The sequence below is a fragment of the Rhinolophus sinicus genome, chromosome 1 (genome assembly GCF_057876585.1).
Source record: "Rhinolophus sinicus isolate RSI-liver-muscle chromosome 1, RSI-T2T, whole genome shotgun sequence".
NCBI lineage: Eukaryota > Metazoa > Chordata > Mammalia > Chiroptera > Rhinolophidae > Rhinolophus > Rhinolophus sinicus.
This window is the reverse complement of record NC_142501.1, coordinates 80,088,201-80,115,933: the sequence shown is the minus strand read 5'-3', so window position 1 is coordinate 80,115,933 and position 27,733 is coordinate 80,088,201. Positions and strand designations below refer to the sequence as shown.

At 31.6% G+C, this 27,733-nt stretch overlaps 1 protein-coding gene across 2 annotated transcripts in view; it reads right to left on the bottom strand.

The window, feature by feature from the left end:
- Positions 1 to 3,257: 3,257 nt before the first annotated feature.
- The window catches only part of LRRIQ1 (leucine rich repeats and IQ motif containing 1), a 184,334-nt gene continuing 159,858 nt past the window's right edge, over positions 3,258 to 27,733 (bottom strand). For both annotated transcript variants that reach the window (XM_074325334.2, XM_019754918.3), the window contains 2 exons: positions 24,028 to 24,148; positions 3,258 to 3,735 (listed from right to left, as the gene is read on the bottom strand). In XM_074325334.2, coding sequence (XP_074181435.2) covers positions 3,593 to 3,735; positions 24,028 to 24,148 — 264 coding nt within the window. In that variant the 3' untranslated portion in view covers positions 3,258 to 3,592. The remainder of the gene's footprint in view (positions 3,736 to 24,027; positions 24,149 to 27,733) is intronic.

The window sequence follows — 27,733 nt, the reverse complement described above, 5'->3', positions numbered from 1 at the left end:
CCAATAGAAATAAAATGTTAAATAATATGTAATTTAAAATTTTCTAGTACTCACATTTAAAAAATGAAAAAGAAATAGATGAAATTATTTTGTAATACATTTTACTTAAGCCACAATACTATTGTTTGAACACAATCAATATAAAATTAGGCAATTTTTTATTCTGTTTTCATACTAAATGTTTGAAATTTGCTGTTCTATATTTCATATCTCAATTCAGACTAACTGTATTGAAAGTACCTGTAGCTACATGTGGCTAGTGGCTAATGTTTTAGACAGCATTGATCTAGAATGTAGTTTTTTATCTGCTAGAAAGAGGCTTTCTCTGCATCTTACAATCATCAATGACAAAAAATGCTTCATCTAGGTAAGCAAAAATATGATGGTAGACAATGGATTTTTTATATACTGAAAGGAACAGAACTAGATCTATTAGTAATTATTTGGAAATTAGCCTTAACAACCATTAGTCTATAGACTGCTTAGGGGTCTTTTTTCCCGAAACTGAAGTATATTTACTAGATAATTCACTTTCCCCCTGTACAGTCATGAATATCATAAATCCAGATGAATACTTTTCTGGCCTTTAAAGATATTGGAAACTGCATCTGGCAGAAAATATGATAATAAAGAAATATAACAAGAGGCTAATTTATCCATTTATTTGATCTCTATTAAGTGAATGACAAATGAAATTATTTTTCAAAAGAATAAACAAAAATTTTTCTTTTTTCTGAGAAACTTATTGTAGTTACTTTGATTAGAGAACACTACCAGTAAAATATTATCAAAATATATTCTACATATTTACTTTTACTATTCTAAACTTTAGATCAGTGCTACCCAGATTTTGAGAAAATATGAGTAAATTATGAAATAAGGGAAAATCATGGCAATGACCAATTTCAATAACTAAACAACATAATCAAGAAATACAAGAACTGAAGCTTGTTAGGCTGATGATATGAGGATTTAAAATTAGGGAAGATCTCTTAAAACACTGCTATTTATTATTCACTTGCAATTTCAATTTCAAAAACCTTTTAATCCTTGTCTGTGCCTTCCAACAACATATTCTTTCTAACTAAAAATGCATTCTTCCTTGTTTTCTCCACAAAAGAAAGACTGACAACTAATTTCCAAGAATCCTGCTGTATTCTTTCTTTTGCCTCTCAGGCAGAGCAGTACCTATAGCAGTGCTTTGGTTTTTGTTATTCTACACTTTTCTTTTTTTAATGTGAGTGCTGTGTCTCTAAATAATTTATGAGCACAATAAAGAAATTAGGGTTTGAACTGCTCCCCAAAACATCTAATAAGATCTCTTATAATGCATTATGTACACAAAGATCTTGTTGGCAGACCAAACCTGGGGAAGCTGATATATGCATAAACCAATAAAGTTCACTCTCAAATCAAGACATTCTGGAATTTCCAAACACCCTAGCTAATATTTTTATCAGTCTTTTTGTGATTAGTGATTCATTTTAGTATTCTTAATAGAAATGCTGATGATTGCTTCAGATAGCACTGGGGGAGGACAGGTAGGCAGGTGAGGATTGAGTTGGGAAAGGGTTGGATAAAATGACCCAAATGTCATTATAGGTCCTGCATTTGAATAGTAGCATTGCTTAGGTCTATCACTGTCTATCCATATTTTAGCTACGTAAGTGACAATTTGGGCTCATATTTTTAACTTCCCAAATCTTAAAGACAAATATTTGCCCTACTGTCTCCCCAAAGGGACAGGAGAAAGAATATCTTTTGGTTTGATTTCTTTCAGGTTTTACTCAATTTTAAAAAATTTATTCAATTTAAAAATTTACCTTTTCTATTTTTATAAACACAAATTAATATTAAAATGATAAGTTTGAACTCTGAAATATTTTTTAAATGATAATTTTTAAGACTGGACTCGATAAACAACACTACAAAGAACTTCCAATTTAATACCATAATTAGGAAACTATTTTATTGACATAAATATCTGTCATTACCTAAAATTTAAGGAGCATCAGCATTTACCATTTTCCTCAAAATTAATATTATGAAACAATTACACCGATCATAGAATAAGGAAACTATAGATTAAATTATTTGTAGGCAATAAAATAGTTTAATCATAACCAGCTCACTAGCCTTTCCACTTCATTGATTTGAGCACACAAACCATAAAACCCCATCAATATCAGCTTTAATGTGGCTTTCTCCTGCAGGGTTCACAATAAGCTAAGATAAAATATTTTCCATCATTACATTATGTTGGTTTTTGGATGCTGTTAGTAACAGGATGATATAACAGCTTGTTAATAAAGCAAATACACATGGAGCTTACATTCCAAAGCTCAATTTCTAGGTCACAACATATGAATCTATGTTTTCTCTATTGATTGACAGTTCAAGCCTCATTAACATTTCTGTCTCAATCAAGCTAAAAGAGATTTATAAGTTTGAAGTGCAATAGAGCTCTAAAAATAGATGGGGGGCAGGCACAAACTAAATAAATGCATCTCTAAACCTGCTTAGTCATTTTTAGATAAAATGTTTAAATAACGGGTAGGGAAAACAAAGGAAAAACAAAACAACACAAAAACCCTAAACTTCACTGGTTCCTATTCCACAGTAACACACTGGAAAGTCATGGGAGAACTTAGCTTTGTGAAGAAAGGTCCAGACTCAGGAGAGCAAAAGATCCTGAGGATCATTAAAGGTAAATGCAGCATTTTTGCACATTGTATTTAATACAATAACACAGAATATTAGCCACACAATAGTAAGAGTTTAGTAAAATGTATCTGTCATTTTAGACAATATATGAATATTGCAAAATTATAAGGTTGAGCTTTGAAAATATTTCTAAATGATAATTTTAAGGCACTTTAACAAAAATTAAAACTATGGAGTACTTTGAGTCAGTGGAATAATGTTACTGATCCAGAATTAGCATCTACCTTTTATAAATAAGAGTAACATACATCTGAATGAAACCTTACACATAAAATATTCAATTAATTAAATTGATAAATACTCAAATGTATATTTCATTTTAATTTAAAGAATGTATATTTTCTTAACATAATTCTAATCTAATTAAGATAACTTAAAAAAAGTGGCCATTTTCATTGTATATTCTGAATTACTTTATATATCAGTTTATCTTTGAAATATCCAATTGTGTAATCTGGTCAAATCAAATTTAATACATTAGTTATTTATTAATACTATAGAGTGTCAATAAAATACAGTCATATGCTCCCATGTGTATGCTATTACAATTTATTATTAATAACAACAGCCATATTTAATACATGTCATAAAATTTTAAACAAAAGAAGAAATTGGATATGCAAATTCCATTGCAATATTTCAAGAACTGATTTCTGGAAGCCATTCTCCATCAATACAGAAACAGAAGCAAAACTGTATTTTACAGATGGGAAATAGGCTAACTCACCATAAAACAAAATTATGAACTATGCATAATAATGCAACTGAAATACAGTAGTCTAAAACCTTGTATCCAATTGGTAACCTGACCAGATATTCACAGACCTCTTGAAAAGAAATAGTGTGCCATTTGCTGAAGCTTGAAGGATTAGTGTGAAGTTTTCTCCTTCTTCTTGCCACTCCCCCATCCGCCACTGAGATGCACAGGATTGTCACGGAATGACATGCGTTCTTTCTTAGAAGGTCCTGAATTTGTTATCATTGGTGCAAGTATTCCTTTAATTGAAAAACCTAGACAGTGATATTAAGTGTACATTTTCACTTAACTTGATCCAAGTAAAGTTATTCTTTAAAGTAAGAAATATATTTGTTAACAACATGCATTTTAAAATTTTATGGTCTTTGAGTTTAAAAAAATATATTGAGTTTCCTTTTTATATGCAAAATAATATAATCAAAGTTCTGGATAAATTATATTTAGGTTAAATAAGAGGAACTGACTAAAAACGTTAAATAGATATAATAGTTTCCTTTTATCTACAATTCAATATCTCTAGTATTTCAAGACTGTGAGATAATGTCATTTCAGTATTTAGACATTTAAATTTGTTTATATCTTCATAATTTACATTTTTGTAATTGCTTATATTTTTATAGAAATGTGTTAAAATTAGTTTTAGAAATAGTCTGATTGAATTAAAAACTTCAGAAAAAACAATTCTAGTTAAAATGGAAAACATACTAGATCTAGATTCTAAAGATACTCATGGGTTCTAGTCTGGCTGCATAAAACAGGTTTGCAACTCTGGACAGATCACAGCCTTTCTGAGCCTTAGTTTTATAAATGAGGGAAATAATCTACATTACAGGTTGTCATGGAGATTGCTTCTGATCATATTTCAGCAGTGGTAAAATCTGTGAGAGTGCTTTGTAAACAGGTGCTATAAACGGAAGACATTATTATTTGCATTCAACAAATCAGAATTTCTCTAGAGAAAGAGTAACGAAAAACTGTTGGAGGTTAAAATCAAATAGCAGTTGGGAGAATGGAATAGTGCATTAGCAATGTTTTCTCAGAAAGACTATAAGATGCTGTATCAATAATTTTATGAAAGAATTATGATCATCTGCTTTAAATCCCGTGGGGATTAAGCCAGCACACAGGGCTGTATCTGTGGGGAAGGGGTTTGAAAAGCCCAGAGTGAGGCGTTTCAGAGATCCCTAAGTAATGGCTGCAGCGAAGGTTCATGCCACGCTACTCTGGGTTGTGAAACTTTTGTACTTTATGTAAATTTTGGGGGGATATCTAATTATTTTTTTCCTGAAATTAATACTTTCCTAACTAAAATTTTTGATATTTTAAAAATATATGACCATATAGACAGGTTAGGAAACCTATGGTGCAACATGATGGTGAATATTGATTGTAAAAGTCCATTTTGTATTTAAAAGCTCTTTTCAAATAAAACCCTTTTGGTTTTTAATCTTAAAATTGTGATTAGGAAAACACATTCAAAAGAGTTAATGAGCATCTATAAACGAAGCCTATTTTACTCTTAGTCTACAAAGAGAACATTCCTGAAGGGTAGGGACAAATGAAAAGCTATTGTTTGGGAAAGTGTGCGCTAGGCACCACGAAGCTAATAGCTACAAGCAGGAGTCTGCAATGGAGTCCGAGACAGAACAGAGCTCAGGAGTTGAGAGACCTCCACAGCTGGTGCTCCTGAAGGCTCTCTCAGCAGAGAACCACTAGGAGATGCCAAGTGGGGTTGGCTTTCATGTGCCGGCCGGATTGAGCCTGCATTAAGCTACTCCCTGTCAGTAAGTCAGTAGTCCTTTGTGAGACTCTAAGAATTCTTTCAAGCAACAGGAATATTACTGGTGCAGAAAAGCAAGAATTTCCTAATGATAAAATAGAAGCCTAAAAAAACGTAAGAAAGCATGCTAAAAGCTTATCCACTTTCTGTTTACTAGTTACATAATGGAAATATATTTTTTCCACATAACAGAGTGGAATGCCTACTTTGGCCTATTTAAAACACACACACACACACACACACACACACACACACACACACACACACACACACGCGCACACACCATTAACCGTAAACCCTTCTCTTGCCCCAGCAGTAAAAATTCTTTGATGAATAAACTGTATCCTGGATAACAAGTGTATATTTACTAGAACATATTACTTAAGGAGAATTCTGACACTGGAGGGGTGAGGCAGCAGGGAGATCTGAGAAATGAAGAGCTTGGACCACCTTTAGAACTCAGATGTATTTACTTCAGAAGGAAAAAAAAAAGAGAGATAAATAAAAGAGTGGAATCCTAGAAATGGCTAACACAAATGTTTTGTTCCAATAGAGAAAGCTAAATCAAGTTCCTTGCAAGCATTATCCAAGGTAATAACTAGCAACAAGTGTGCATTTTAAAAATATAATGCAATAACATAGTTCATTATTGGTTTATATTTTTGATGAAAGAATCTTAATAGTATAAAGATGTATTATTTAATGCCTTTATTCTTAATATAAGGATTTTATCAAAGATTGCAAATAATACATATGGAAGAAGGGTAGTACTTTCTGTATAAAGTATTGAAATATTTACATATAATTTCATATACTAAAATAATTACTTCAAAATGAAATAAATTGAATTACATCAAAGTATAGCTTTTTTTTTTTTTCCAGATCAAATCTTAATTTTTAACAGTATTTCTACATTCTAAAAGATTTTTCTATTGACTACAAATTTACGGTATGGTACAAGTTTATTTAGTTATTTATTTATTTCCCTGATACTGTTCTGTTGTTTTTATTATTTTGAAGCTGCTACTGAATCTTCATGTCTTTTTGTACTTAATGTAACCCTATATTTAAAAGGAAGTTTGTAAATATTTCATTGTTTAGTGTAATTCCTTCAGCAAATAATAATTATAAGTTAAAAAACATATTGTGTGACAAAACACATTGTGTGACAAGTACAAGGCAGTTTTATAGCAATTTTGAAGTATATTTTCAGTGAAATGAAAATGCTGTAGGAAATTAGTCTTTAAAATTACATAAACACACGTGAATGCTGTTTTTTTAAAAAACAATATTTTAGATGTGATTAAAGGCTTGTATTTTATTGTTTTGCTACGTATAAACAATTTGAGCAGTAATCAATATAGCTTATTCTCTCACTGCATTTAGTGAGATTATTTTTGTTATCATATAAATTCTTGAACCACCAGATATATAGAAAATAAATTGAGGAGTAAAACAACACATCTATTAATGAACCGCATATTGGAATTCAGTGCAAAGCTATTACTTTGTCCTATGATTACTCTAGAAATGAAAAAAAAAAGCAATTTAATACAGTCAATGTATAATCATTCTAAAATTACTTACCCACAGGAAAATACAATAGTGAGAGAATCTCGCCTCACAAAATTGATATTAGAGCTAGACCTACTGACGGGTTTCTGGAATTAAAAAAAATATGACTAAAGGAGATTTACAGTTTTTTTCTTTCCTGCAAAATTATTGTTATAGATTTTATGTTTCTTTAACAAGAGTTTGCTGCATATTTACAGGTGATCTTACCAATCAACCAATTGTCTCTTACAAATAAGCTGAAAGTGTGTCTTGATAAGTATGCTTTATCTTCCAATACATCACTTCTTTGCCACATAATCTGCATTCTGCTAAAGATTTGTTTTGGTCTCATAAATACTTTTGTTTTTTTGTTAAATTCTTGGTTCTTTAACAAATGTCAAGGTCTATATATGCTGTGTTTTGATAAGTAATTCAATATGTAAAATGCTTTGAATGACTTTCCTGGTATGGATAAAAAAAAAAAAAAACGAAAACAAAAAAACTTCATTAAACAGGTCAAAATAAAAATTTCATGTTGTATAGTAATACGTCATTAGATTTTCATTGATACACTTAACACTGTGTGTCTGGATATAGAAATTATTTCAAAGCTCTTCCCATATTGTATTGCTTAACAGCAGATAGAGCATAAGTAAAGCATGGAGAAACAAAAATATTCAACATTTTAATGAAAGTGACCAGAACAAATTTTTAGCAGGAAAGCATTTACATCACTTTAAGTGCTATGAATGAGTTACATTTGGCAAGTCTGAGGTTGAGGTAAATATTACAGTGTTCAAATAACAGTTGCTTTTTAAGGCCATTGCTATATCCAACCTTGAATTATAATGATCATTTACAGTGAACTTCAGGTAGATAGTTTAAAGTCTCACATTAAGAATTAAAATAAATAACCAGCAGGTTGTTTACATCATATTTGGATTTCCTTAAAGTAACATGGAGATTTTGCTTGTTTTTGAATTTTTTTTCAAGTTTCTCAGTGAATAAAACTTTTTAATAAAACTTATAAAAAGATTAATAAAATACCTGATTTTCGAAATCCCAATTGGACAATGACATTTAGTTATCCTTCTTACCCAAAATTTAAGAGACATATAAATAATAAAACAGGTGTTTTTTTTTTGATACTCACAAAAATATACACAGTATTTGTTGTTAAAAGTCACACTGCCAGTTATTTCTTTTTTAATTAACATGTGTGACAAATAATTAGCTTTGTCTATGTATACTTATTTTAAAAAAAAGATTCTTAATGATAAAAGCTAATACTTATGTAGGATGGGGAATCTTATTTTGGTAGATATTGGACAGGTTTTTACTTTTGTATATTGTCTATTTCTTGATCTTTTATAATAGCTACTATTCATAGTTGATTTACAGTCTTTGAGGCCTCCTTATAATATGCACTGTTTTCCCAGGTTTTATTATTTTTTAACACACTGCTGAGTTTATTTCTTCTTAAAGATATCTTGTGACTGTCTATACACAGACAAAGGTGGCTAGAATGTGGTGCTGAAAAATACTATCTTGTTTCTATAAATTCTGTGGTTCTTATACTACAGAATTTGTTTTCTTTTTTTTTTTTCTGAAGGAATTTTTTTTTTTGAGTGATTTATTTTTGGTTTCAATATCTAAATAGGTTTTGTGATTTTTTTTCCAGGATTACATTTGCTTTCTGTCATGTGGCCCTTAAATTAACTAAAACACTTTTCATTCTGTATAACTCTGGTTTTTACAGTTTTCTGGTTTCTCATGAAACCAGTAGACTCTTATTGAGTACAGTTATCCCCCCTTATTCATGGGAGATATGTTCCAAGACCCCCAGTGGATGCTTGCAACCTCGGATAGCACTGACTCATATATATGTTTTTCCTGTACATACATATCTTTTGATTTAAAGGAAGCACTTTATGGTTTCTCTTTGGCATTTCTGATTTGCTAGCATCATTACTCTTGCACTTTAGGGCCATTACTTAGTCAAATAATGGTAACTTGAACACAGCACTGTGATACCACCACAGTTGATCTGATAACCAAGACAGCAGCTAAGTGACTAATGGTAAGCAGTGCTATACAGATGGACAAAAGGATATTCTGGGCAGGACAGAGAGAGACAGAGTGAGATTTCATCCTAGTACTTGGAATGGTGGCAATTTAAAACTTATGAATTGTTTATTTCTGGAATTTTTCATTTAATATTTCCTATCCATTTAATGTGATAAATATTATTTATAAAATAGAAAAAGTATCTCCCTTACATGATTGTTGTGAGAAGTTAGTGACATAATGTAAGCTAAATGCCTAGACCAATTCCTGCTTCATGTCTGGTATCAGTAACCTAATTAGAACAATATTAAAAGAAAATAAATAAAACTTATGAATTGTTTATTTCTGGAATTCTCCATTTAATATTTTCGGACTGTGGTTGACCACAGGAAACTGGAACCATGGAAGGTGAAACCGCAAATAAGGGGAACTACTGTATTTAAACTTCTAAACTGATTAGTAATAAAAAATGTAACTCAATAAGACATTAAGAATGAAATTTAACAAACTATAAGCTACCCAAGTATTCATTTTCTACGGCCCACAGTTGGTTTTAAAATCAGGTCATATATCCCTTTACTCTTGTCAAAACAGGGAGGGTCCGTTCCCAACTTCTTCCATCTATTTTTTTTTTTAAGTTCTCTTTGGACTCTATTCAATTTTATAATAATTACAAGTGTCCATAAGTGTTTGTAATTAAAGAATAATAGCATAAACAATGCTAATTATTGAGAGAATTGTTTACCCTTAATCGATATTCATAGTCCTTTGAAACAACCCAGTTGTTATATAACATTATATTTAAATTCTAATAATCTCCTCTTACCCCCATTTTCCCATGTTAATTTTGCCAAAGTGAATGTTTAGCAACAATATGCATTTTAAGTAAATTCGAAAATGTTTACCACTGAGTAGTTATCCTTTGGAATGTAAACATTTAAAATCTAAATTAGATTTTCAAGATCACCTGGGGTCTTTGGAAGCTTTAATTTAAAATCTTCCTTTTATTTACATATGAATTCAACATGTATTTATTTAGCAGGCACTGTTTGTTCCATTCTGCCTTTCAATGGAGCTTTCCTGTCAATTTTCTTCCATGTGCCAAAGAATATTAGTAACTATCAAACTGTAATTGCTTTCCATCTGACTCTCTTTTCATAATTCTATCTTTACAGTCCTTATATGGAACTTCTATAAAACAAATACTTATTTTCACATTCCCAGATAGTGAAGACTTGTGGATAGGTTTCTCAAAATCTTTTCATGAAAACTTTCATTATCCCTTTTCATGCTTATTAGTTCTTAGCAGAGAGGCATTTGGCAACAATAAACATGACTAGCCTAAGGAGTTATATTATTGCACTTAGGTTTCATTCATTTGACAAGTGCATTTCACATTTGACCATAGCCATTTATTTTTGCACCATGTTAGCTAGTATAAAAAATTGGCTTGAAAGCAACAATAATAACCAAAAAAAAAAAAAAAAAAAAGTGTCAGAGTAAAACAGTTTGTGTAAGAAAGAAGAGGATCATGAAGGGGTGAAAACTAAAATACTACAGTTAGAAACATGGTGCTTTAATCTATTATCAATAGAGCATACATGGATCACCTCCTTAAAAATCTTAAAATGCATATATATATATTTTCTTTTCACAAAGAATAAATGTAGCTGACATATGTACAACTAGTTCTGTCATACAAATACAATTGAAATTTGTCTTTCTCTGGATGATGTCAAGGGCTGGTGAAACTAACTACTGTTTTAGGTCTGTAAACATTATTCTGTGGTTACTAATAACTGTTATATTTAACTGTGTCTGGAATCATTGTTGACTGTTTCATTAAACTGTCTCAGATCTTTGAAATTGGCAGTATCAAACTGTTAAAGGACATTAAATCAACAGCTACATTATGTGCCTATGCTGTACTAGACTTTTGATATACATCTATTACATGAATCCACTATCCATGTAATCATGCTTTTGGTATAATAGTAATTAACTTTGACTATCCAGTTCCAGTTATGGGAATATTTTAAGGATTGAAGTGTTAATGTTAATATGTTTGTTCAATTGATTGTCAAAATTCAGGGACAAAAATATCAAAACCTAACAAATCTGCATTTTGAAAGCTCCTGTCAAAAACCTTGAGACCAAGAAAAATCAAAGTTAATAAAAAGAACCTTAAAGTTTAAAAACTGACATTATTAGAAAACAACTATTGCTGAACAACAACAACAAAAATAGTTCTATGTGATGTAGGTTTAACTTCTTTATTGACATGTTACTTTAAATTGAATACGTCAGATAAAAGACAAAAGAGGAGAAACAAAGCCAGATTTCATTTTATATATATATAACAAAAAAGTTTAACTTGGCCACAATTGTTTACAAAATCTTATCTCTACCTTATTATTTTTTAATTTGTTTTATTTTAATTTTTTATTAAATTTATTGGGGTGACATTAGTTAGTAAAATTATACAGATTTTAAGTGTATATTTCTATAATACATCATCTATCTATTGCATTGTGGTTCACCACCCAGAGTCAGTTCTCCTATCATCATATATTTACTTTTATCTGGGCAAAAAATATAACGTCTAGAGTGGGATTGAAGTTTGAATCTTTTAAATGTGAAATATGATAGTCAAATTTTACTTCTTGTACAATGAAATTTTGCAGCAATTGGCATATACAGTGGTATTACAGTATTATTTTATTAGAAGATTTTGTAGGCAGAACATCATCATTTATAAGTATGACAATTAATCAAATGTATGCCAGTTAATTAAAGTTTAGCATCAACAAAATTTTTTCATGAACACAATTACATTACTTTTGACTATCAAATCTATTAAAAGAGTATTAGGTGTTATTGCCCATATTTTCTCATCACCCATTTGCTCTTTAATTCTCTGCCAGTGTTAATTCACTCCTAACTCTCCTGAAAACTCACATTGAAGATGTAGTAGTGATTTAAGAGTCCACTATGTCCCAAATCCTGCCTTGGCACTTTATATTCACCATCTCTTTTTATCATCCTTACAAGTCTGCAAGATACATATCACCCTCATTTTTAAAATGGGGAAACTGAGGAAACACAGTTAAATTACTTGCCCGAAGGTAAATGATAGTAATGCAATTGAAACATGGCTTTACATGACAAAATTTTATCATAAAGAAGACAACATCTTATTTAATATTTGGAAATAAAATATGCCTCTAATATAATAGTGCCATAAAGAAAACCATTCAGTAGCACATGTGAGATGCATATCTGTTTTGGCATGCCTTGGAATGGAAAAAAACTGTCCATTACCTGGAAATAAGGGCTATGAAACTACAAATGAATAAATGTATCAATGGAAACCAATACTATCCTCAATTTCTGTAAGGAAACACAGAAAGATATTTCTATATCTGTATTCATATCTATATCTACCTATATCTATAATATAGGTTATGATTTCATAACCCTTAACATGATTTTTAAAATTTAATAATTATTTTGTAAAAACTTTTTGCAGGCTTTCTTATCTTTACTTATGTCTTTCTGTTTACACTTCAAGGTCTTTGTAAACTAGGTATTACCATAATTTCTGAAGCTGTTCAAAGAATACTCCCATATTTGAGGGATTTTGGTTGTATGACATGAACACATACTTTAATAAAATAGAATTAATGAATAGTGTCTCCTTTAAACTTTTCAAAAATAAACATAAAATACTAGATACTACATTTTTTTTCTTTAAGAGAATATATGAGAAAAATCGATCAGAAATATATAATTATCCAGATTTTCTAAAGGTTAGGTACAAGTAAAACTAATATACTAGCTAATTAGTGCACAATTGAAACAAAACTCAATTTATTCTTTTTGTATATAGTTTTAGTCTATACTGAATATGCAAGTAGGGACATGATTAAAGATAATTTTCACTCATCTTTTGATCACTCTGTGATAGAAAATTAAATTAAATGTAAAATGTTTCTAACCATTCAGTGAGGAAATTATTGATTTGTAAATTTAAGTTATGGAATATAAATGATCAATAGGAAGTAGCGGAGCTGCCAAAATTGTTAAAATGCTAGAGATTTGGGGGCCTTGATAAAGGGAAATTTCAAAGGAAATAAAGGTTAGAAGCGAAGTGGCAGGAGACTTGGAGAACAGCAAGATGACAAAATGGTAAGGTCAATCCTCCAGTGAAGCATCAGTGATTCGTATTATATTTATAAATAAAAATAAAACCATTTATAACTATGTAGATATTATTTATGATGTTTTACAGTTTGAAAATCATGCTTGCGACTGAATGTAAATGGTAATGTAGCAAGAATTAGGAGGTAAAGTTGTGTGTGTATCTATCATCTATCTATCATCTATCTATCATCTATCTGTCTGTCTATCTATCTATCTATCTATCTATCTATCTATCTATCTATCTATCTATCTATCTATCTATCCTCTATATCTTTTTGGCCTGGTATTTTATGTAAAATTGTAAATCTGTGATTCAAATAGGAAACGGTACTATGAAAATGCCATATAATTATGGTTTTCTCTTTCTTTAACAGTAAGAGACTCTATGATGGGAATGTTATTGTTCTGGCTGTCAGGGGACAATAAAGTGTGAATATTCTCACTTTTGTTTTGTTAAAAATCGCCACTTTTGTTGTGTTGAAAAATACTCCCTAGATGATTTTGAACAGCAGCAGCTAGTCCAGTACCAGGGCTATAATTCCTTAAAAAATACTAGGGCCCTTAGTGTTGAGAGAACTGTATGGCCCCCATATAGGCAGTTTATTTTGGAATATTCTTAGACATAGTAACTCTAGTTACTCCGACTGTGACTTATTAATGATAAGTTCTTAAGGAGGATGGCCCAGAGTGAGCCATGTGTTTAAATTTAGAAGAGTCTCTTTGGAGAGCACATTTTTTTCTCACCCAATCAAATTTTCTTATGTAGGAGTGGAGAGAAAGAAACAGCTGCTGACCACAGATGCAGGTCCTCCCACATTAAAAATTAACACTGCAATTAATTAACAAATCTGTGCATTGGGTGGGGTTTATTATTACCACTTTCAGAGAGAATAACCCAAGCTATTTCACATAACAGATATTGCCTATATATTTCTGAATACCAAAATAATTTTTGAAAGGAAATTTAAGCTCTATTAAAAAATTACAACTTTTACTATATTAAGTGTAATTGCAAGGTACAGAGTCTGACCTGTGTTTTTTAAAAGTTGAAAAATTTGACAATTAATTGAATTTGAAATTATCTCTACAACATGTGCCAAATATATATTAAGTGCTAAATAAATGTACATTGAATCAAAGAGCCACAAATAACTTCAAAGGTACAATTCAAGGCTGGATTTAAAGTATTATTAACCTTAACTTCAAAAAGAGAATCCCTCTGTTTCCTCCCAGTTTGGGCCCATAAATATACTAGTGTTCTCTTCAAAACGTACATTACTTTCTTCAGTAGAGACTGTAGGCCTGATTCTCTAATTAATATTCTGCACGAGAATAATCAGATTTAAAAACAAGGCCATCTTTCACACAGTCCTGTAAATTGAAAAACTGACATTTCTCTTAAACAGGATAGCTTATTCCTTTGTTTTTAACATCCTATTACTTTATGTTTCTTGAAATAACATTTCACATTTGAACACATCATAGGCTTTACTAATTACTTTCAGGATAACTTATTTATTACATTACCTTGAATGGATACCTAATTACATCTTTAAGGTCTTTAATTTTAAATTGACAAGCAACAACTTCTTCCTAAAGGTAAACAGCTAGGTAAAGACTAAGCTAAAGATCACTTCCAAATGCTACCCTATGAAATGTTGACTGGGTTCTCAATATGAAATTGCTTTATTTTTTTTCTTTTAAAATAATATATTGGCATATTAAGATATCAACTACTAAGTATAGTAACGTATTCTTAAGCCAAATTATTTCAGTAGGCATGCTGACTTTCAGAATCACTTCTAGCTTTTTAAAACTCAACTTGATTTTATAAAATAACTATCATTTCTCATAGATGGTGGAATTTTCTAATTTTTATGTGGAAAACATTTAAAGGACTCATTTATTTTTTTCCTCATGACAGTTGACTGTGCTTAGCTAAACTAATTAGAGACAATTTAAACAACATTTAAAATCAGGGTCATTTAGAAGTATTCTAGCATGTAAAACATTTTCACTTACAAACATGATTTTCATACTATAAAACATAAAAAAATAATAGCTTCCATTGCTTTTTAATTGGGAACTTGTCATATACAAAATTTTATTGTTCTAGTGGCAGAACATGGCGTTTAAAAGCTGTGAGAATTTAGGGGTCTCCTTTATGTTTGTTTTTCATTCTTTACCCCTTTTCTCACATGGACACAAAATATATATTTATATATTCACCTAATGTCTACCATGATACCTTCTACATAGACAAATCAAACCTGAACGATCTCATCCAAGCTCACCAAAACATAACTGTGAGAGAAATGGGATTTAAATTCAAATCTGGCCTATTCCAAATTTCTTTCCACTATGCCAGGCTGCCTTTTACCTACTAAATTTACAAAGAAGTTGTTAAGTGACTTAATCAAGGTCACAGACAAGCTGGGGAAGAGCTAAGCCAAGACTAGAAATTGATTTCCCAGTCTCTGAACATCTGAACAGTCTCTGAACATCATTACCAATACGACACTCTCACCATGTTTAAAAATACAATGATCTCTTACTTCTATAGGTGATAATTCCAGTTTATTGAGGGCTACACTATGTTATTAAAGTCATTCCCTAGTTAACTGTCACCCTCGTTTATGACATAGCTTTATAGGCTGGAAACAGAATATAAAACAGAAGAAAGAGAGAAAGAATGATGCAGCAACATTTTCTTAACAATTTGAGGTCATATACTTTCCCTCAATTTTTCTCACTGAATCACATTTCCTAGCTAAAGATGCTATAAGTAAAATAATACTAAGCCTTTATTGGGTCCAAGCTGTGAATCTCTTCTAAAGAGAAGAATATTGAGTCTAATTTACTATTGTAAAGATACTTTTCACATACATACCTATAATCCACACAGATATATATTACTAGATTCAGAGAGTAGTAACTTAGCGCATGCATATACTTGTACATCAGTTACCAATTTATTGCCTCTGAGCAATGAATATCCCTGTCATTACATGTTTTATGATAAAATAATTCCTTTATGCACTTCTTTAAAGTGAGGAAAATGTTAAGCTTTCTCAGTAGAGGGTCCTGGAGGGCACTGCCAGAGGAAGAGACTTTGAAGTTTGGGGCATAGGTTGCGCTGGGGTTGGCCTTGTGGGTTTGAGGACCTCTCTGATGCAGCCTGCTTGAGACCCATGAGATCCCTCTGCAACCTTGCATCTTCCACCTAGTGACAACTTGTGTGCTATCCTCTCCAAAGCCTGCCACACTGGTCCCATGGGAAGCCAAAGCCTGCCACACTTGCCCCATGGGAAGCCAAAGCCTGCCACACTTGCCCCATGGGAAGCCAAAGCCTGCCACACTTGCCCCATGGGGGCAAACACTTACCGCCTGCCTGTGCTACTGATAGATTGTTCATCGCCTGCTCCCCATCCAGCATGCAGAGAGTTGCCTACTGTTTGCCCCATAACTCCTGATGACCTTTGGTCTGGCCAGACCAGGGAACTGCTGTCCTGTGTCTGAACCACACCTTCTCCAGTGAGGTCTGCACCCTTTTCAAGTTTGTTCTTCCTTGGGTTCTCTCACTCAGCACTTGGGTACCATAGAGCGTTTCGTTATATTTTATAGCTGCTCCTTTAGTATAGATAATAATAGTTAAACTTTCCCTGTCTAACTTACTGTATAGTAGCTATCTCCTGATTGGAACCAGACTGTGACAGCATGTGTTTTAGTAGATTGTAAACTCCATGAAGGCTGGACGTGTACTGGTAGTGCTCAGCACTCTCTCCCCTTTGAAATGCACTGGGCCTTCAAGGAGCACTCCATAAATATTTCTGAATGAACACAGGACAGAATTGGTTTCGTGTAGGCTGGATCCATGGGAACTTGCATCTTATGACTGGGCATCTTATGACTGGAAGAAAGCCCTTACCATTTGGAAAGACTGTACTCTTTAGTAACACCAGAATTGTGATCAGATCAGGTGCTCTTCAAAACTTTGGCAGACATTGTTGCATGTCTACCAAAGTCAATCTTGTACAGTACAGCCTGCCTCTCACTATAGAGCATGAAAATGTAAAATATTCCTTTCCTACCTCTTATGCAACTAAAGGATGGTCGTGTTCATTCATTCATCCATTAATTTATTCATCAAATACACATCAAAGAGCCTACCATATGCCAGGTAGCTGTTCTGGGTACTTAGGATACTTCATTTACTTCCTTGCCCTCCTGGAACATACACACTAGCAGAGGGAGAAGCGAATCAACGACAAACATTAAAAAAGAACTACTTGGGGCCAACAGAATCGGAAATGAAGCCTATTTAGCATTTCTGAGAGTGATTTCCCTGCCTGAGAGGCCAAGTCCTTTAATATCCCATCTTCATATTGATTAAATTCCATATAGGGGGTAATTTATAATATATTACAAACTTTCTTTAATATCTGTAATCATATATTAAAGTAAATTTCGTACACAGTTTGGAGAGAAGGCTGTAAAATGTTAATTAATTTTTTCCCTTGTGCTGGACAAGACAATATCCATTGAAAAATAAGATGATATGACTAGATAATACAGGAGAAAAGCAACAATGGCTGATTTTTTATTTATTCTCTTAATGTAAGTGCCTTCTATGTGCTAAGCACATGCAGTTCATCTTTGTACTTTACATTTTTTAAAGAAATCCAAATTTATAATAGTGCCTTTTTGCTGCATCTTTATATTAAGATAGAAGCAAAACATTTATGGTGCAGAAAAGTTGGATGGGGGGGAATCAACATCTTTACAGTAGGAATCAGAAGGTCTAGATTAGAGTCTCAGTTCTATAGCTTTCTGCCTCCTTAATGCTGGGCAATTTACATTTACAATTTTAAAATCTAAATCCCATCTGTTCCAAAGTAAATCTCAGGCAATAGCTGGCAAGAAACACCTTTCTGAGCTTTTATTTTCCTTTTTTATTTCTTTTCCTCCCCACCCACCCTTTATAACATTAAGACTTTATTTTTTTAGAGCAGTTTCAGGTTCACAGTAAAATTGAGTGGGAGATAAAGATTCCCCCCACATCTCCTACCCCCACACATGCATGGACGCCCCATTATCAACATGCCCCAGCAGAGAGGAACATTTGTTACAACTGATAAACGTAAATTGATGCAACATAATCACCCAAATTCCATAGTTTATATTATGTAGTTCACTTGGTTTTGTACATTCTATGGGTTTGGAAACATATATAATGAATGACATGCATTCATCATTATGATATCAGAGTATTTTCACTGCCCTAAAAACCCTCTGTGCTCAACTCTGTTCATTTCCCCTCCCCTCAGCCCCCTGGCAACAACTGCTATTTTTGGTTTGTGTAGTTTTGTCTTTTCAAGAATGTCACACAGTTGGAATCATACAGTAAGTAACCTTTCAGATTGGCTTTTTTTTACCTAGTAATGTACATTTATTAGTAAGTTTTGTCCACCTTTCATGGCTCGATAGCTCCTTTCTTTTTAGCACTGAATAATATTCCATTGTCTGAATGGACCACAGATTATTTAGCCATTCAACTACTAACAGACATCATGGTTGCTTCCAAGATTCGTCGATTATGAATAAAACTGCTACCATGTTTCCCCGAAAATAAGACCTAACTGGAAAATAAGCCCTAGCATGATTTTTCAGGATGACATTCCCTGAACATAAGCCCTAATGCATATTTTGGAGCAAAAAATAATATAAGACCCGGTCTTAGTTTGGGGGAAACACGGTATAACATCCATGTGCAGGTATTTGTGTGGACATAAGTTTTCAACTCCTTTGGGTAAATACCAAGGAGCATGATTACAAGATCATATGGTAAGAGTATGTTTGGTTTTATAAGAAACGACCAAACTTTCTTCCCAAGTGGCTGTACCATTTTGCATTTCCCGTCAGCAATGAATAAGAGTTCCTGCTACTCCACATCCTTGTCAGCCTTTGCTATTTTCAGTGTTCTGGATCTTGGCCATTCCAAAAGGTGTGTTGTGGTATTTGGTTTTAATTTGAATTTCCCTTTATAATAGGAAGTATTTAAGTTGAGTGTGTTGGTCCTTCAGTAACATTCTCATCCTACAATATTGTGGTGGCTATTCTTCTAGGTTTTGTGCCTCCCCATCTTTGTATCCAATGACCTGTATAGTGCTTTGCACATTGTAGGCAATAATGGCTTTGTATGGTTTAGATAATGACCCACAGATATATTCAATAATAATTTAATAATTGAATAATTCAAGTCTCAGTGAGGGATTATAAATTAATATTAAATATATACTGTAGTTACAACTACAGTGAGGGACTACAAATGCATAGTATACAGAAGTTGCCAAAAAAATGTATACACATTTTAAGAAAGGAAAAAAAATGTATTAATATATACTGATAAAAATGATGAATACAAGTAACGTTTGACTTCTACAATTCCAAGAGGTGCTCAAAGTGGTTACCATCAGCGTCCAGACACTTCTGATTATGGGGAACTACTGCTTGGGAAACGTTGACCGAAGTGTTAACATCTCTTAAAATGTGTATACATTTTATTTTGCACCCCTGGTATATATAGTAGCTATGACAAATTAGATATCCATACATATATATACATGGAAACATACATGAATATACAACACGCTAATAATTCTTGATTTGCAAATTTAAAATTACGTTAATGGAATGTGCTTAGTAAATTTGCAATAAACTTTAATGGTTATCTTTGGGATCTACTCTTGCTTTGGTTAAACCTTTAGTCTCTGGAACTGCATATATTACTGCAAACTATTTACTTTGGTAAATAGTTGGTAAACTTTGTACTTTTGATAACCAAAATTAATCTTTTTTGATAAGAGCTATAAAATTATTTTGTCAATATATTGGAAGCATTGTATAATATTAGGACTGACTCAAAATACTGTTCTTCAACTAATCTTCAGCTTTCTAAAACATTAAGGTATTTTCAGAAATCTTTGTTAGCTATGCATTATCAGTAGTAAACTCCACTCCTACTGCTTTACTTTCCAACTTACCTGAAACTAGGCTTCATTTTTAATCCAACCTTATTTTGTACTATTTTAGTATGTGGAACCTGTGGTTCAAGCAGACTGATTCACATACACACACACACACACACACACACACACACATATATATCGTTGAAGAATATATATATATTCATATGTTACCCTTTGCCTGTGTTTAGATGGCTTTCTTCCACTTCTTTCCTTACTTAAATCCCAAATGTCATTGTAGGTAGAGTAAAGAAGCCTTCCTCACTCACTTCATCTACGTTAGCTGCTTCACTTTTTTAATATTTTTTTCCAGATTCAGAAAATTCAGAACCATATTAAAAGAACTCATATTTCATAAAAATTTAGATATGCTCAAAGAACTTGACTTAGGGCTGATTATGCACTATTAAGAGTGATTTCTGGATTCTCAATTCCTGGCTAACTTTGAAAATGGAGTATGTCCTGGAAAGTGCAGAGATGTTTGAAGGAGGCAACTGGAAACCTAACCTAGGTATAGACTGAGCACTGATCATTCAATAAATGGCTCTTGAATGAATGAATGAACACTATGTAAATTATGTTCTACTGTTACCCACTAAGCTATATATTTTAGTCCTCAGAAGAATAAAAGGCAATACAACACTGGGTTTGGAATAAGAAAAGCTGGGTTCAAGCTGCTGCTTTCCCTTCCTAAGAAATTTGTGCCAAATGCATGTTTAATAAACTCTCTGAGTCTTATTTATATTAGCTGTCAAAGAAAAATAATCATTATAAATAAGAAAAGATAATTAAAAGAAATTTGTAAAGCTATAAATTATTTAGCAATAAATTTATTATTATTGTAATGCATCCTTTATTTTAAGTGCTAAACGAGAAATTAATTGAGAAAACCAAAACCATTTATGGAAACCAAATATTTTTTCTAAATATTGTCTAAATGAGGAAATCTCTTGGCATATTCATTTTATAAATGGCAATTTTTAAATAAGAATGTGACCTCTTTCATCTTTCTTTAAACCATAAGATAGATTAGAAAGCTAGGTAGCAGAAGACTTCCTTGGCCTCTATTAAGACAGCAGTAAGACCTAAAAGGAAAGGGACAGAAAACTTAGGAAATTTTCTAAGGAAAGACAGTATGTATTGCTTGAGTTGGCTGGCATGCTGAAAGTACACTGTTTCTGATATTATCTGACACACAGAAAAGGAAGATAATCTACCTTGAAGTTGTTTAAAATTATGCAACAGCAACATAAAACAAACAATATAAACAACAAGTACTGTTCTTTAATAGTATAAACTACTTACTATATATGTTAGGCAATACATGCTTTACATATATTTTTACTCATTTCTTTCTCATTCAAACTCTATGAGAAAAACATTAGTATTCCTATTTTTCAGATAGTAAACTCATTCTTAGAGGTTTAATAATGCATCCAAGGTTACACGTTGTATGTGATGGTGGTATTGGGATTTTAAACCTAAGTTTGTCTGATTTCAAAGGATACATGTTATAAATATTATAGCAACATTGAAAGAGAAATATCTAGAAAAGTTCAAAGGCTGAAAGAGTTTTATAGCTGCAGCCCATAAACTACTCTCTAGATTTAGCTTGCAAGACTGAAAGAAATACTTTAGCTTTAATAAGGTGACAAGTTTTGAGAGACAGACAGAGAAAGCTAGGGGAAAAAGAGCTTTCAAAATACCAAAGCTGTAAGTGGTTGGCACAGGGCCATGGAGGCCTAGGACCCAATGACTTTGAAGGTTAAAAGACTTCTATAAAAAATAGGCTATGCCAAGTTTTTTAGTCTAGCAACTATTAAGAGTAAGTTCCTTATAAGCTGAGCTAGTTAGCCCATGTGCCTAGATTCTAGAGACTTCAATATCTTACCTTATTTGATTCTTCTTTTACATCTGTGTGTAGGTGGCAATTATAAAGAACATTTTTATTATGCACTTATGCCAGGTATTGCTCTAAATGCTCTACATTTGATCCTGAAGACAATTCTGCAAGGTAGGTACTTCCATTATTACTATTCTCATTTTAAGAATGAGGAAATTAAATCATGAGTCACATCCAGGCAAATTGACGTCAGAGCCCACACTCTTTACCATTATGTTATGCTAGTGTTATAGTAAACTGGTAACTACAATAATTAGACAAGTAGTATTCTGTTATTTAAGAAAAAGAAATATTTTTCTAAAGTAGCTTGTTGTTAATTGTCACTTAGTAAACAGACTTAGAGATCAGTAGTTATTGACAACTAATTAGAATTACAGTGAGAACAACCTTTGTTCAGTTTCTTAGATAATGTGCTAAGAAATGAATTCTATATAATACTTTGCATACTTTAAAAATCTATGATTCAATATCATATAAGTAAAAGATGAAGCTTGTGTATTTCAGGATAGTTGCTGATTTATTGAGTATTTATGTTTTAGCATTCAGATGATACATTATGAACAGAAACTGATATTCTGTAAAGTCCTAAGACAATTTTTTTTTATTAGGTTTGTTTCTTTTCACCTACACTGCTCCAAAGTGCTATCTTATGAGCTTGCAATATGCAGTGCTTAAAATGGATATAGTGTTATTCATTATTATTTGTGGCACAGATTGATTCCTTCTGAAATGTAATATATATTTTGAAAATTGATGTAATTAATACAAGATGTTAATAATGCAAAAAATATATATTAAGGTGAATAAATCAAAACTATTTCTTTGTTAACTATATTGATTAGAGTAACCTTTCAGTATCCATATTCTATAATAGGTAAGGAAATTCAAACACTTCAAGAACTTTAAATCCTGATAAATATATTTAAATTAGACATTTTAAAATTATTATTTCAAAAACAAATTAAAATTTGTCAAAATGAACTTGCACTGGTTAATGAATTTAAATGACTGGGATCTAATAATACCAAGTACCTGGGTGAAAAGTGTAAGTCAGAGAATCATTCTGAAATTTTCATTTATCTGGAGAGTGTCATCTGGATCATTGAATTTTTTACATTCAATCAAATATTGACTTTGTATGTATATAACTATAATATCAATGAACAATAAATCTTTTTCAAGAATAACTTAGTGTTTATAATGAAGTGTAACATAATTTGTTGACTTTTGAGGTTCACTGTACTTTGGGGAAATTAACAAAATATGATATCAAATAAAACATCTTTTTTGCTAATATACCATAATATTTTAGAAGACATTTGAAAACCCTTGGGGTGTAAGTCAAATGAAAAGTTTGAAAAAAATTAGGCTCTATTACCCCCAGATGCACAAGATGTAGATATTTTTAGTGTTTACATTTTTTCAGCACAAACTGCAATGCACTTCTTATTGAAAACGTGATAAAGGTAATAGATGTGTGTGACAGGTTTACAAATGTAGAAAGCCATCATTAATAAATATAAACTGTCATCTATTTAATGGAAGTAGTTTTTTAAAGCAAGGTTTTGACAGTATAATATTATTATCTAAAATCTGCTATTTTAAAAATGTTTCCTTTAAAAATTAACTTTACCTACATCTATTAAATCGATGACAGAAATCCAAAACATACCACTTTGATATATAAATCCAACTTTTTACAATTAGCCTAAAATTCTTTTAGAACTAAATGAGCAAAGAATTCAATGTGATCCATCAGGGGTTGGGGGAGTAAACCATTGAGTCATAGAATATAATTAAAATAAAAACTGATGCTGTTAATTTTAGAAATAATTTAATTTTGCCTATATCAAAAGAAGGCATTTAAGGAAAGAAAAAATTGCAATATACGTTTTTTGGGCAGTTCTGGTTGCTGGCATTCTACCCCCTATATGTAAAAGAATGCTTGTTGGCATTAGGTTCCATCAATTCATTTGTGATTTCTAAATTAATTCTGAAGGAAACCACAACTTACTTGAAGATCCCGCTGAGTGTCTGTGTGCCTGATTTTTTTTCTCTCTCTTCACAGACAAAGCACTTCCACTGGTCATGGAAAAAAGGTCTAAATCTGTGTCTTCTCTGCTTACAAGTCGTGCCTGGGAGCAATGGGAGAGAATGTATACAATCATGAAACAAAATATGGCATTTTCTGAATGCAGCTCACATTACCTCAAATAAACAAACAGGCTCTGTCAAACAACCTTCTTCAAAATGATACCACAATCCTTTATTGCTGCCCAGGCAGAACAAATGCACTATGTCAAAGCATTTTTTGCAAATAAGAGACGATTTTAAAATTGAGGTTTGCTATTTGAGTCTGTACAACAAAAGAAAACATTTTAGTACAGTAATTTTGACGAAAATCAATCTTAAAGGCAACTGATGAAACTATACAGCTTAACATCACTTACTTACCAAGAATATTATTTAATTCTTAATTGAATGCTAGAAATGTCATATTTGATTGTTTTCTGCAATGTTTATATTGTACCACTTATCAGCATTATTTTCTCAATAAAATTCCCTGAAATATCTTTCATCCCCCAATTGTATGCTATAAAGTCACAAAAGATCTATACCTTCTCATTACAATAATTATTGATATACAAATACTATACATTAAGTCTAATTCAAAGGTAATGCTAAATACATAGAAATTTCAAGATATATTATTTTAAGGACATAAAGATTAGATAATTTATTTCAACTAAAATTACCACTTGATTTTATTACTATTTTGGACTGAACCTAAGATTTGAAATAATTGCTTCTTGCCTGTAAAATATTGTCTTACATAATATCTAATATCATTAAGTAAGGATTTATCAGGATTCAGCCCTGAAGTGGGGGGAAATGCCATAAAGGAAAGCAAAGCAGCCTTAAAGTAGCTGGGATTTAGCCCAAACCACAGGATGTTTGAAATCCTGTGAGAAAGCACTGTCTTAATTTTTGACATGAGAAAATTTAAATAGAGCAAAATAAAGCCTTAAAATCATCACTGTTGTTCAAAAGTCAATCCCATATCATGAGCTAGAAAAACTCATGAAAGCAGAATCTAAAGATCATACTTTTTCAAATTCAGATGTTTGCTCTTCTTTACATCCCCCTTCCCACCCTTACATGTATGAATTTCTCATGGTTAAGTAAGCAAGTTTGTTATTGCTGAATTCAGAATAGAAACCATTGTATAACGTCAGTCACATTTTCATATACCTCGCTAAGTGACAAATTGCATTGTCCAAAAAAAAAAAAATCTCAATAGAAAATTGCTTAAAATGAAATAAGAACAACCGGCTTCCAATTGTGATTAGTATGAAAAGTGTTACACATTCTTTCTGAATTTTATTTCAATTAGTACACAAGGCTATGTGTTTAATGTTCTCATTAGAATAGCTTCATTAATATTATGACTTAAAAAAAAACACAGTCAAGAATAAGGGGAAAATACCAAAGCAATACCACAGTTGTGAGACCAGTTATAAAATAAGGAAAAACATATTAACCACAATAGGGCACCCTCATGCTGGCTAAAGAGGCTATAACTATAAGCCTCAAGATTTTAAAATCAGGATTTATTTGCTTTAATTCGATGACATAATTTCACTCTGCCTAAATAGAAAGTAGAAATTCCACCCCCTCCAAAAAAGACAATATCTACGTGTCCAGAAATTACTTGTGAATACATGTCTTCCCAAAAATCTTGTTATAATCTAAGCCATTAACATCCAACATATCTTCTTTTTTTTTTTCCGAAATAGAAAACAATGTCAGTTACTGTTTGGGCCAGATTAAAACAGGGATTCAAATTTAGAAGTGAAATTTAACAGTAATACACGATTTCACAGTGGTGCCACTAGCTGCTCAAATGCAAACCAGAAATTTTTAAAGGGTCTAGTCATACATAGGTCCATTAGTGCATCTGACACAGACACCTGGGAATTAATATTCAGATTCTATTTTTGAAAACATTGGCTTTCAAATTGACCATAATTCTTCCTCTTATTGCTAACAAATAGAGATATCATAAAGAGAATACATTTGTTCTTCTATATCATGGAAAATGGATATACTTAAAAACTGAGTATAACTGATCATGTTTTTAACACTAATTCTACAAAAACTGTAACATTAGTTCTAAAAAACTGTAATATTAAACATTTTGTATAGTTATAACACAAACAGTTTCAAGTTAACGTCAGATAATTTTCTCATGTGCAATTCAACAGTAAATATTTAAATATTTATTAAAGAGTAGTTTTGCAAAATTGTTTTAGGTCTTTGTTTTCTGAACAGGTCACAATGGTAGCCCAATCTACCAGGTTTGTAACACTTTTTCTACATATTTTCACAATGAAATGAGGAGTATGAATTTTGGAACATGACTTCTAAGCATTTGGATCCTGATTCACATCAAACCCAGGCAACTTAATTAAAAATAGACAATCTCTCTTTATTGATATTTTTCATAAACAGTATTTTATTAAATACTTATTTTTAAATTTTTGTATTTTTAGAAGTTAAGACTAAATGGCACACATAAAAATGAATACCTATTTACTTATCTTCCAGATAGTTTTTAAAAAGAGAAATAAAATGTTATACAGTGACGTCCACTCATAAGCTATCTTATAGTATTTCTATATATAGGTATTTAAAACAAATAGAGTTTTCTAGATATATCAGTGATTTGAAACCATTTTTATTTTTGGTTGCAGAAAGCTGAATTACACAACCCCTCCATTCATAATATATTATCATCATCGCACAAACCCCTTTTTGACATTTTATCATATGCATAAAGCATATAACTACCACTGTAATCAGGGTCAGAACTGTTCTATCTTCTCAAAGAAACTCCATTGCTCTCCCTTTAGAATCATACCCTCCCCCTCACTGGCAACTATTACTATAATTACATGATTTTGAGAATGTTATGTAAATGATATCATACAGTATGTAACTTTTTGAGATTGTCTTTTTCTCGCTCAGCATAACGCTCTTGAGATCCATCAATATCTTTGTATGCATCAAGAGTTTGTTTTTGTTTGTGGCTTTTTTATTTATTTTTATTGTATATCCGTTATATATATGCACCACTATTTGTTTATTCTTTAATTCTCTAAATGAGACTTGGGTTGTTTCCAATTTTGGTTATTACAAATAAAAATACTATGAATATTTATGTATAGACTTTTGATTAAACATAAGTTCATTTCTGTAGGAATAATGCTTAGTTTCAGAATTGTTGAATCATATGTTAATAATATATTTATAAAAAATTGACAAACTTTTTTTTTTCCAGGGGTTTTACTACTCTCAGCAGCAATATATGAGATCCAATTGCTTCACATATTCATCTGCACTTGGTATTGGCAGTATTTTATTTTAACCACTGTAATAGGTGTATTGCTGTATTATATAGTGACTTTAACAGTTCCCTAAGTGATTTATAATGTTTAAAATCTTTTCATGTGCTACTTTTAATCTGAGTATTCTCTTTGGTGAAGTATTCAAGTCTTTTGCTCATTTCTAGTTATACTGTTCAGTTCAATTATTTGTTACAGATAACTACTATGAGGGTTAATTTATGTGTCAAGTTCATTGGGCCACAGAGTATCCAGATAGTTGACTGAACTATTTCTAGGGGTGTCTGTGAGGGTGTTTTAAGGATATATGTCCCT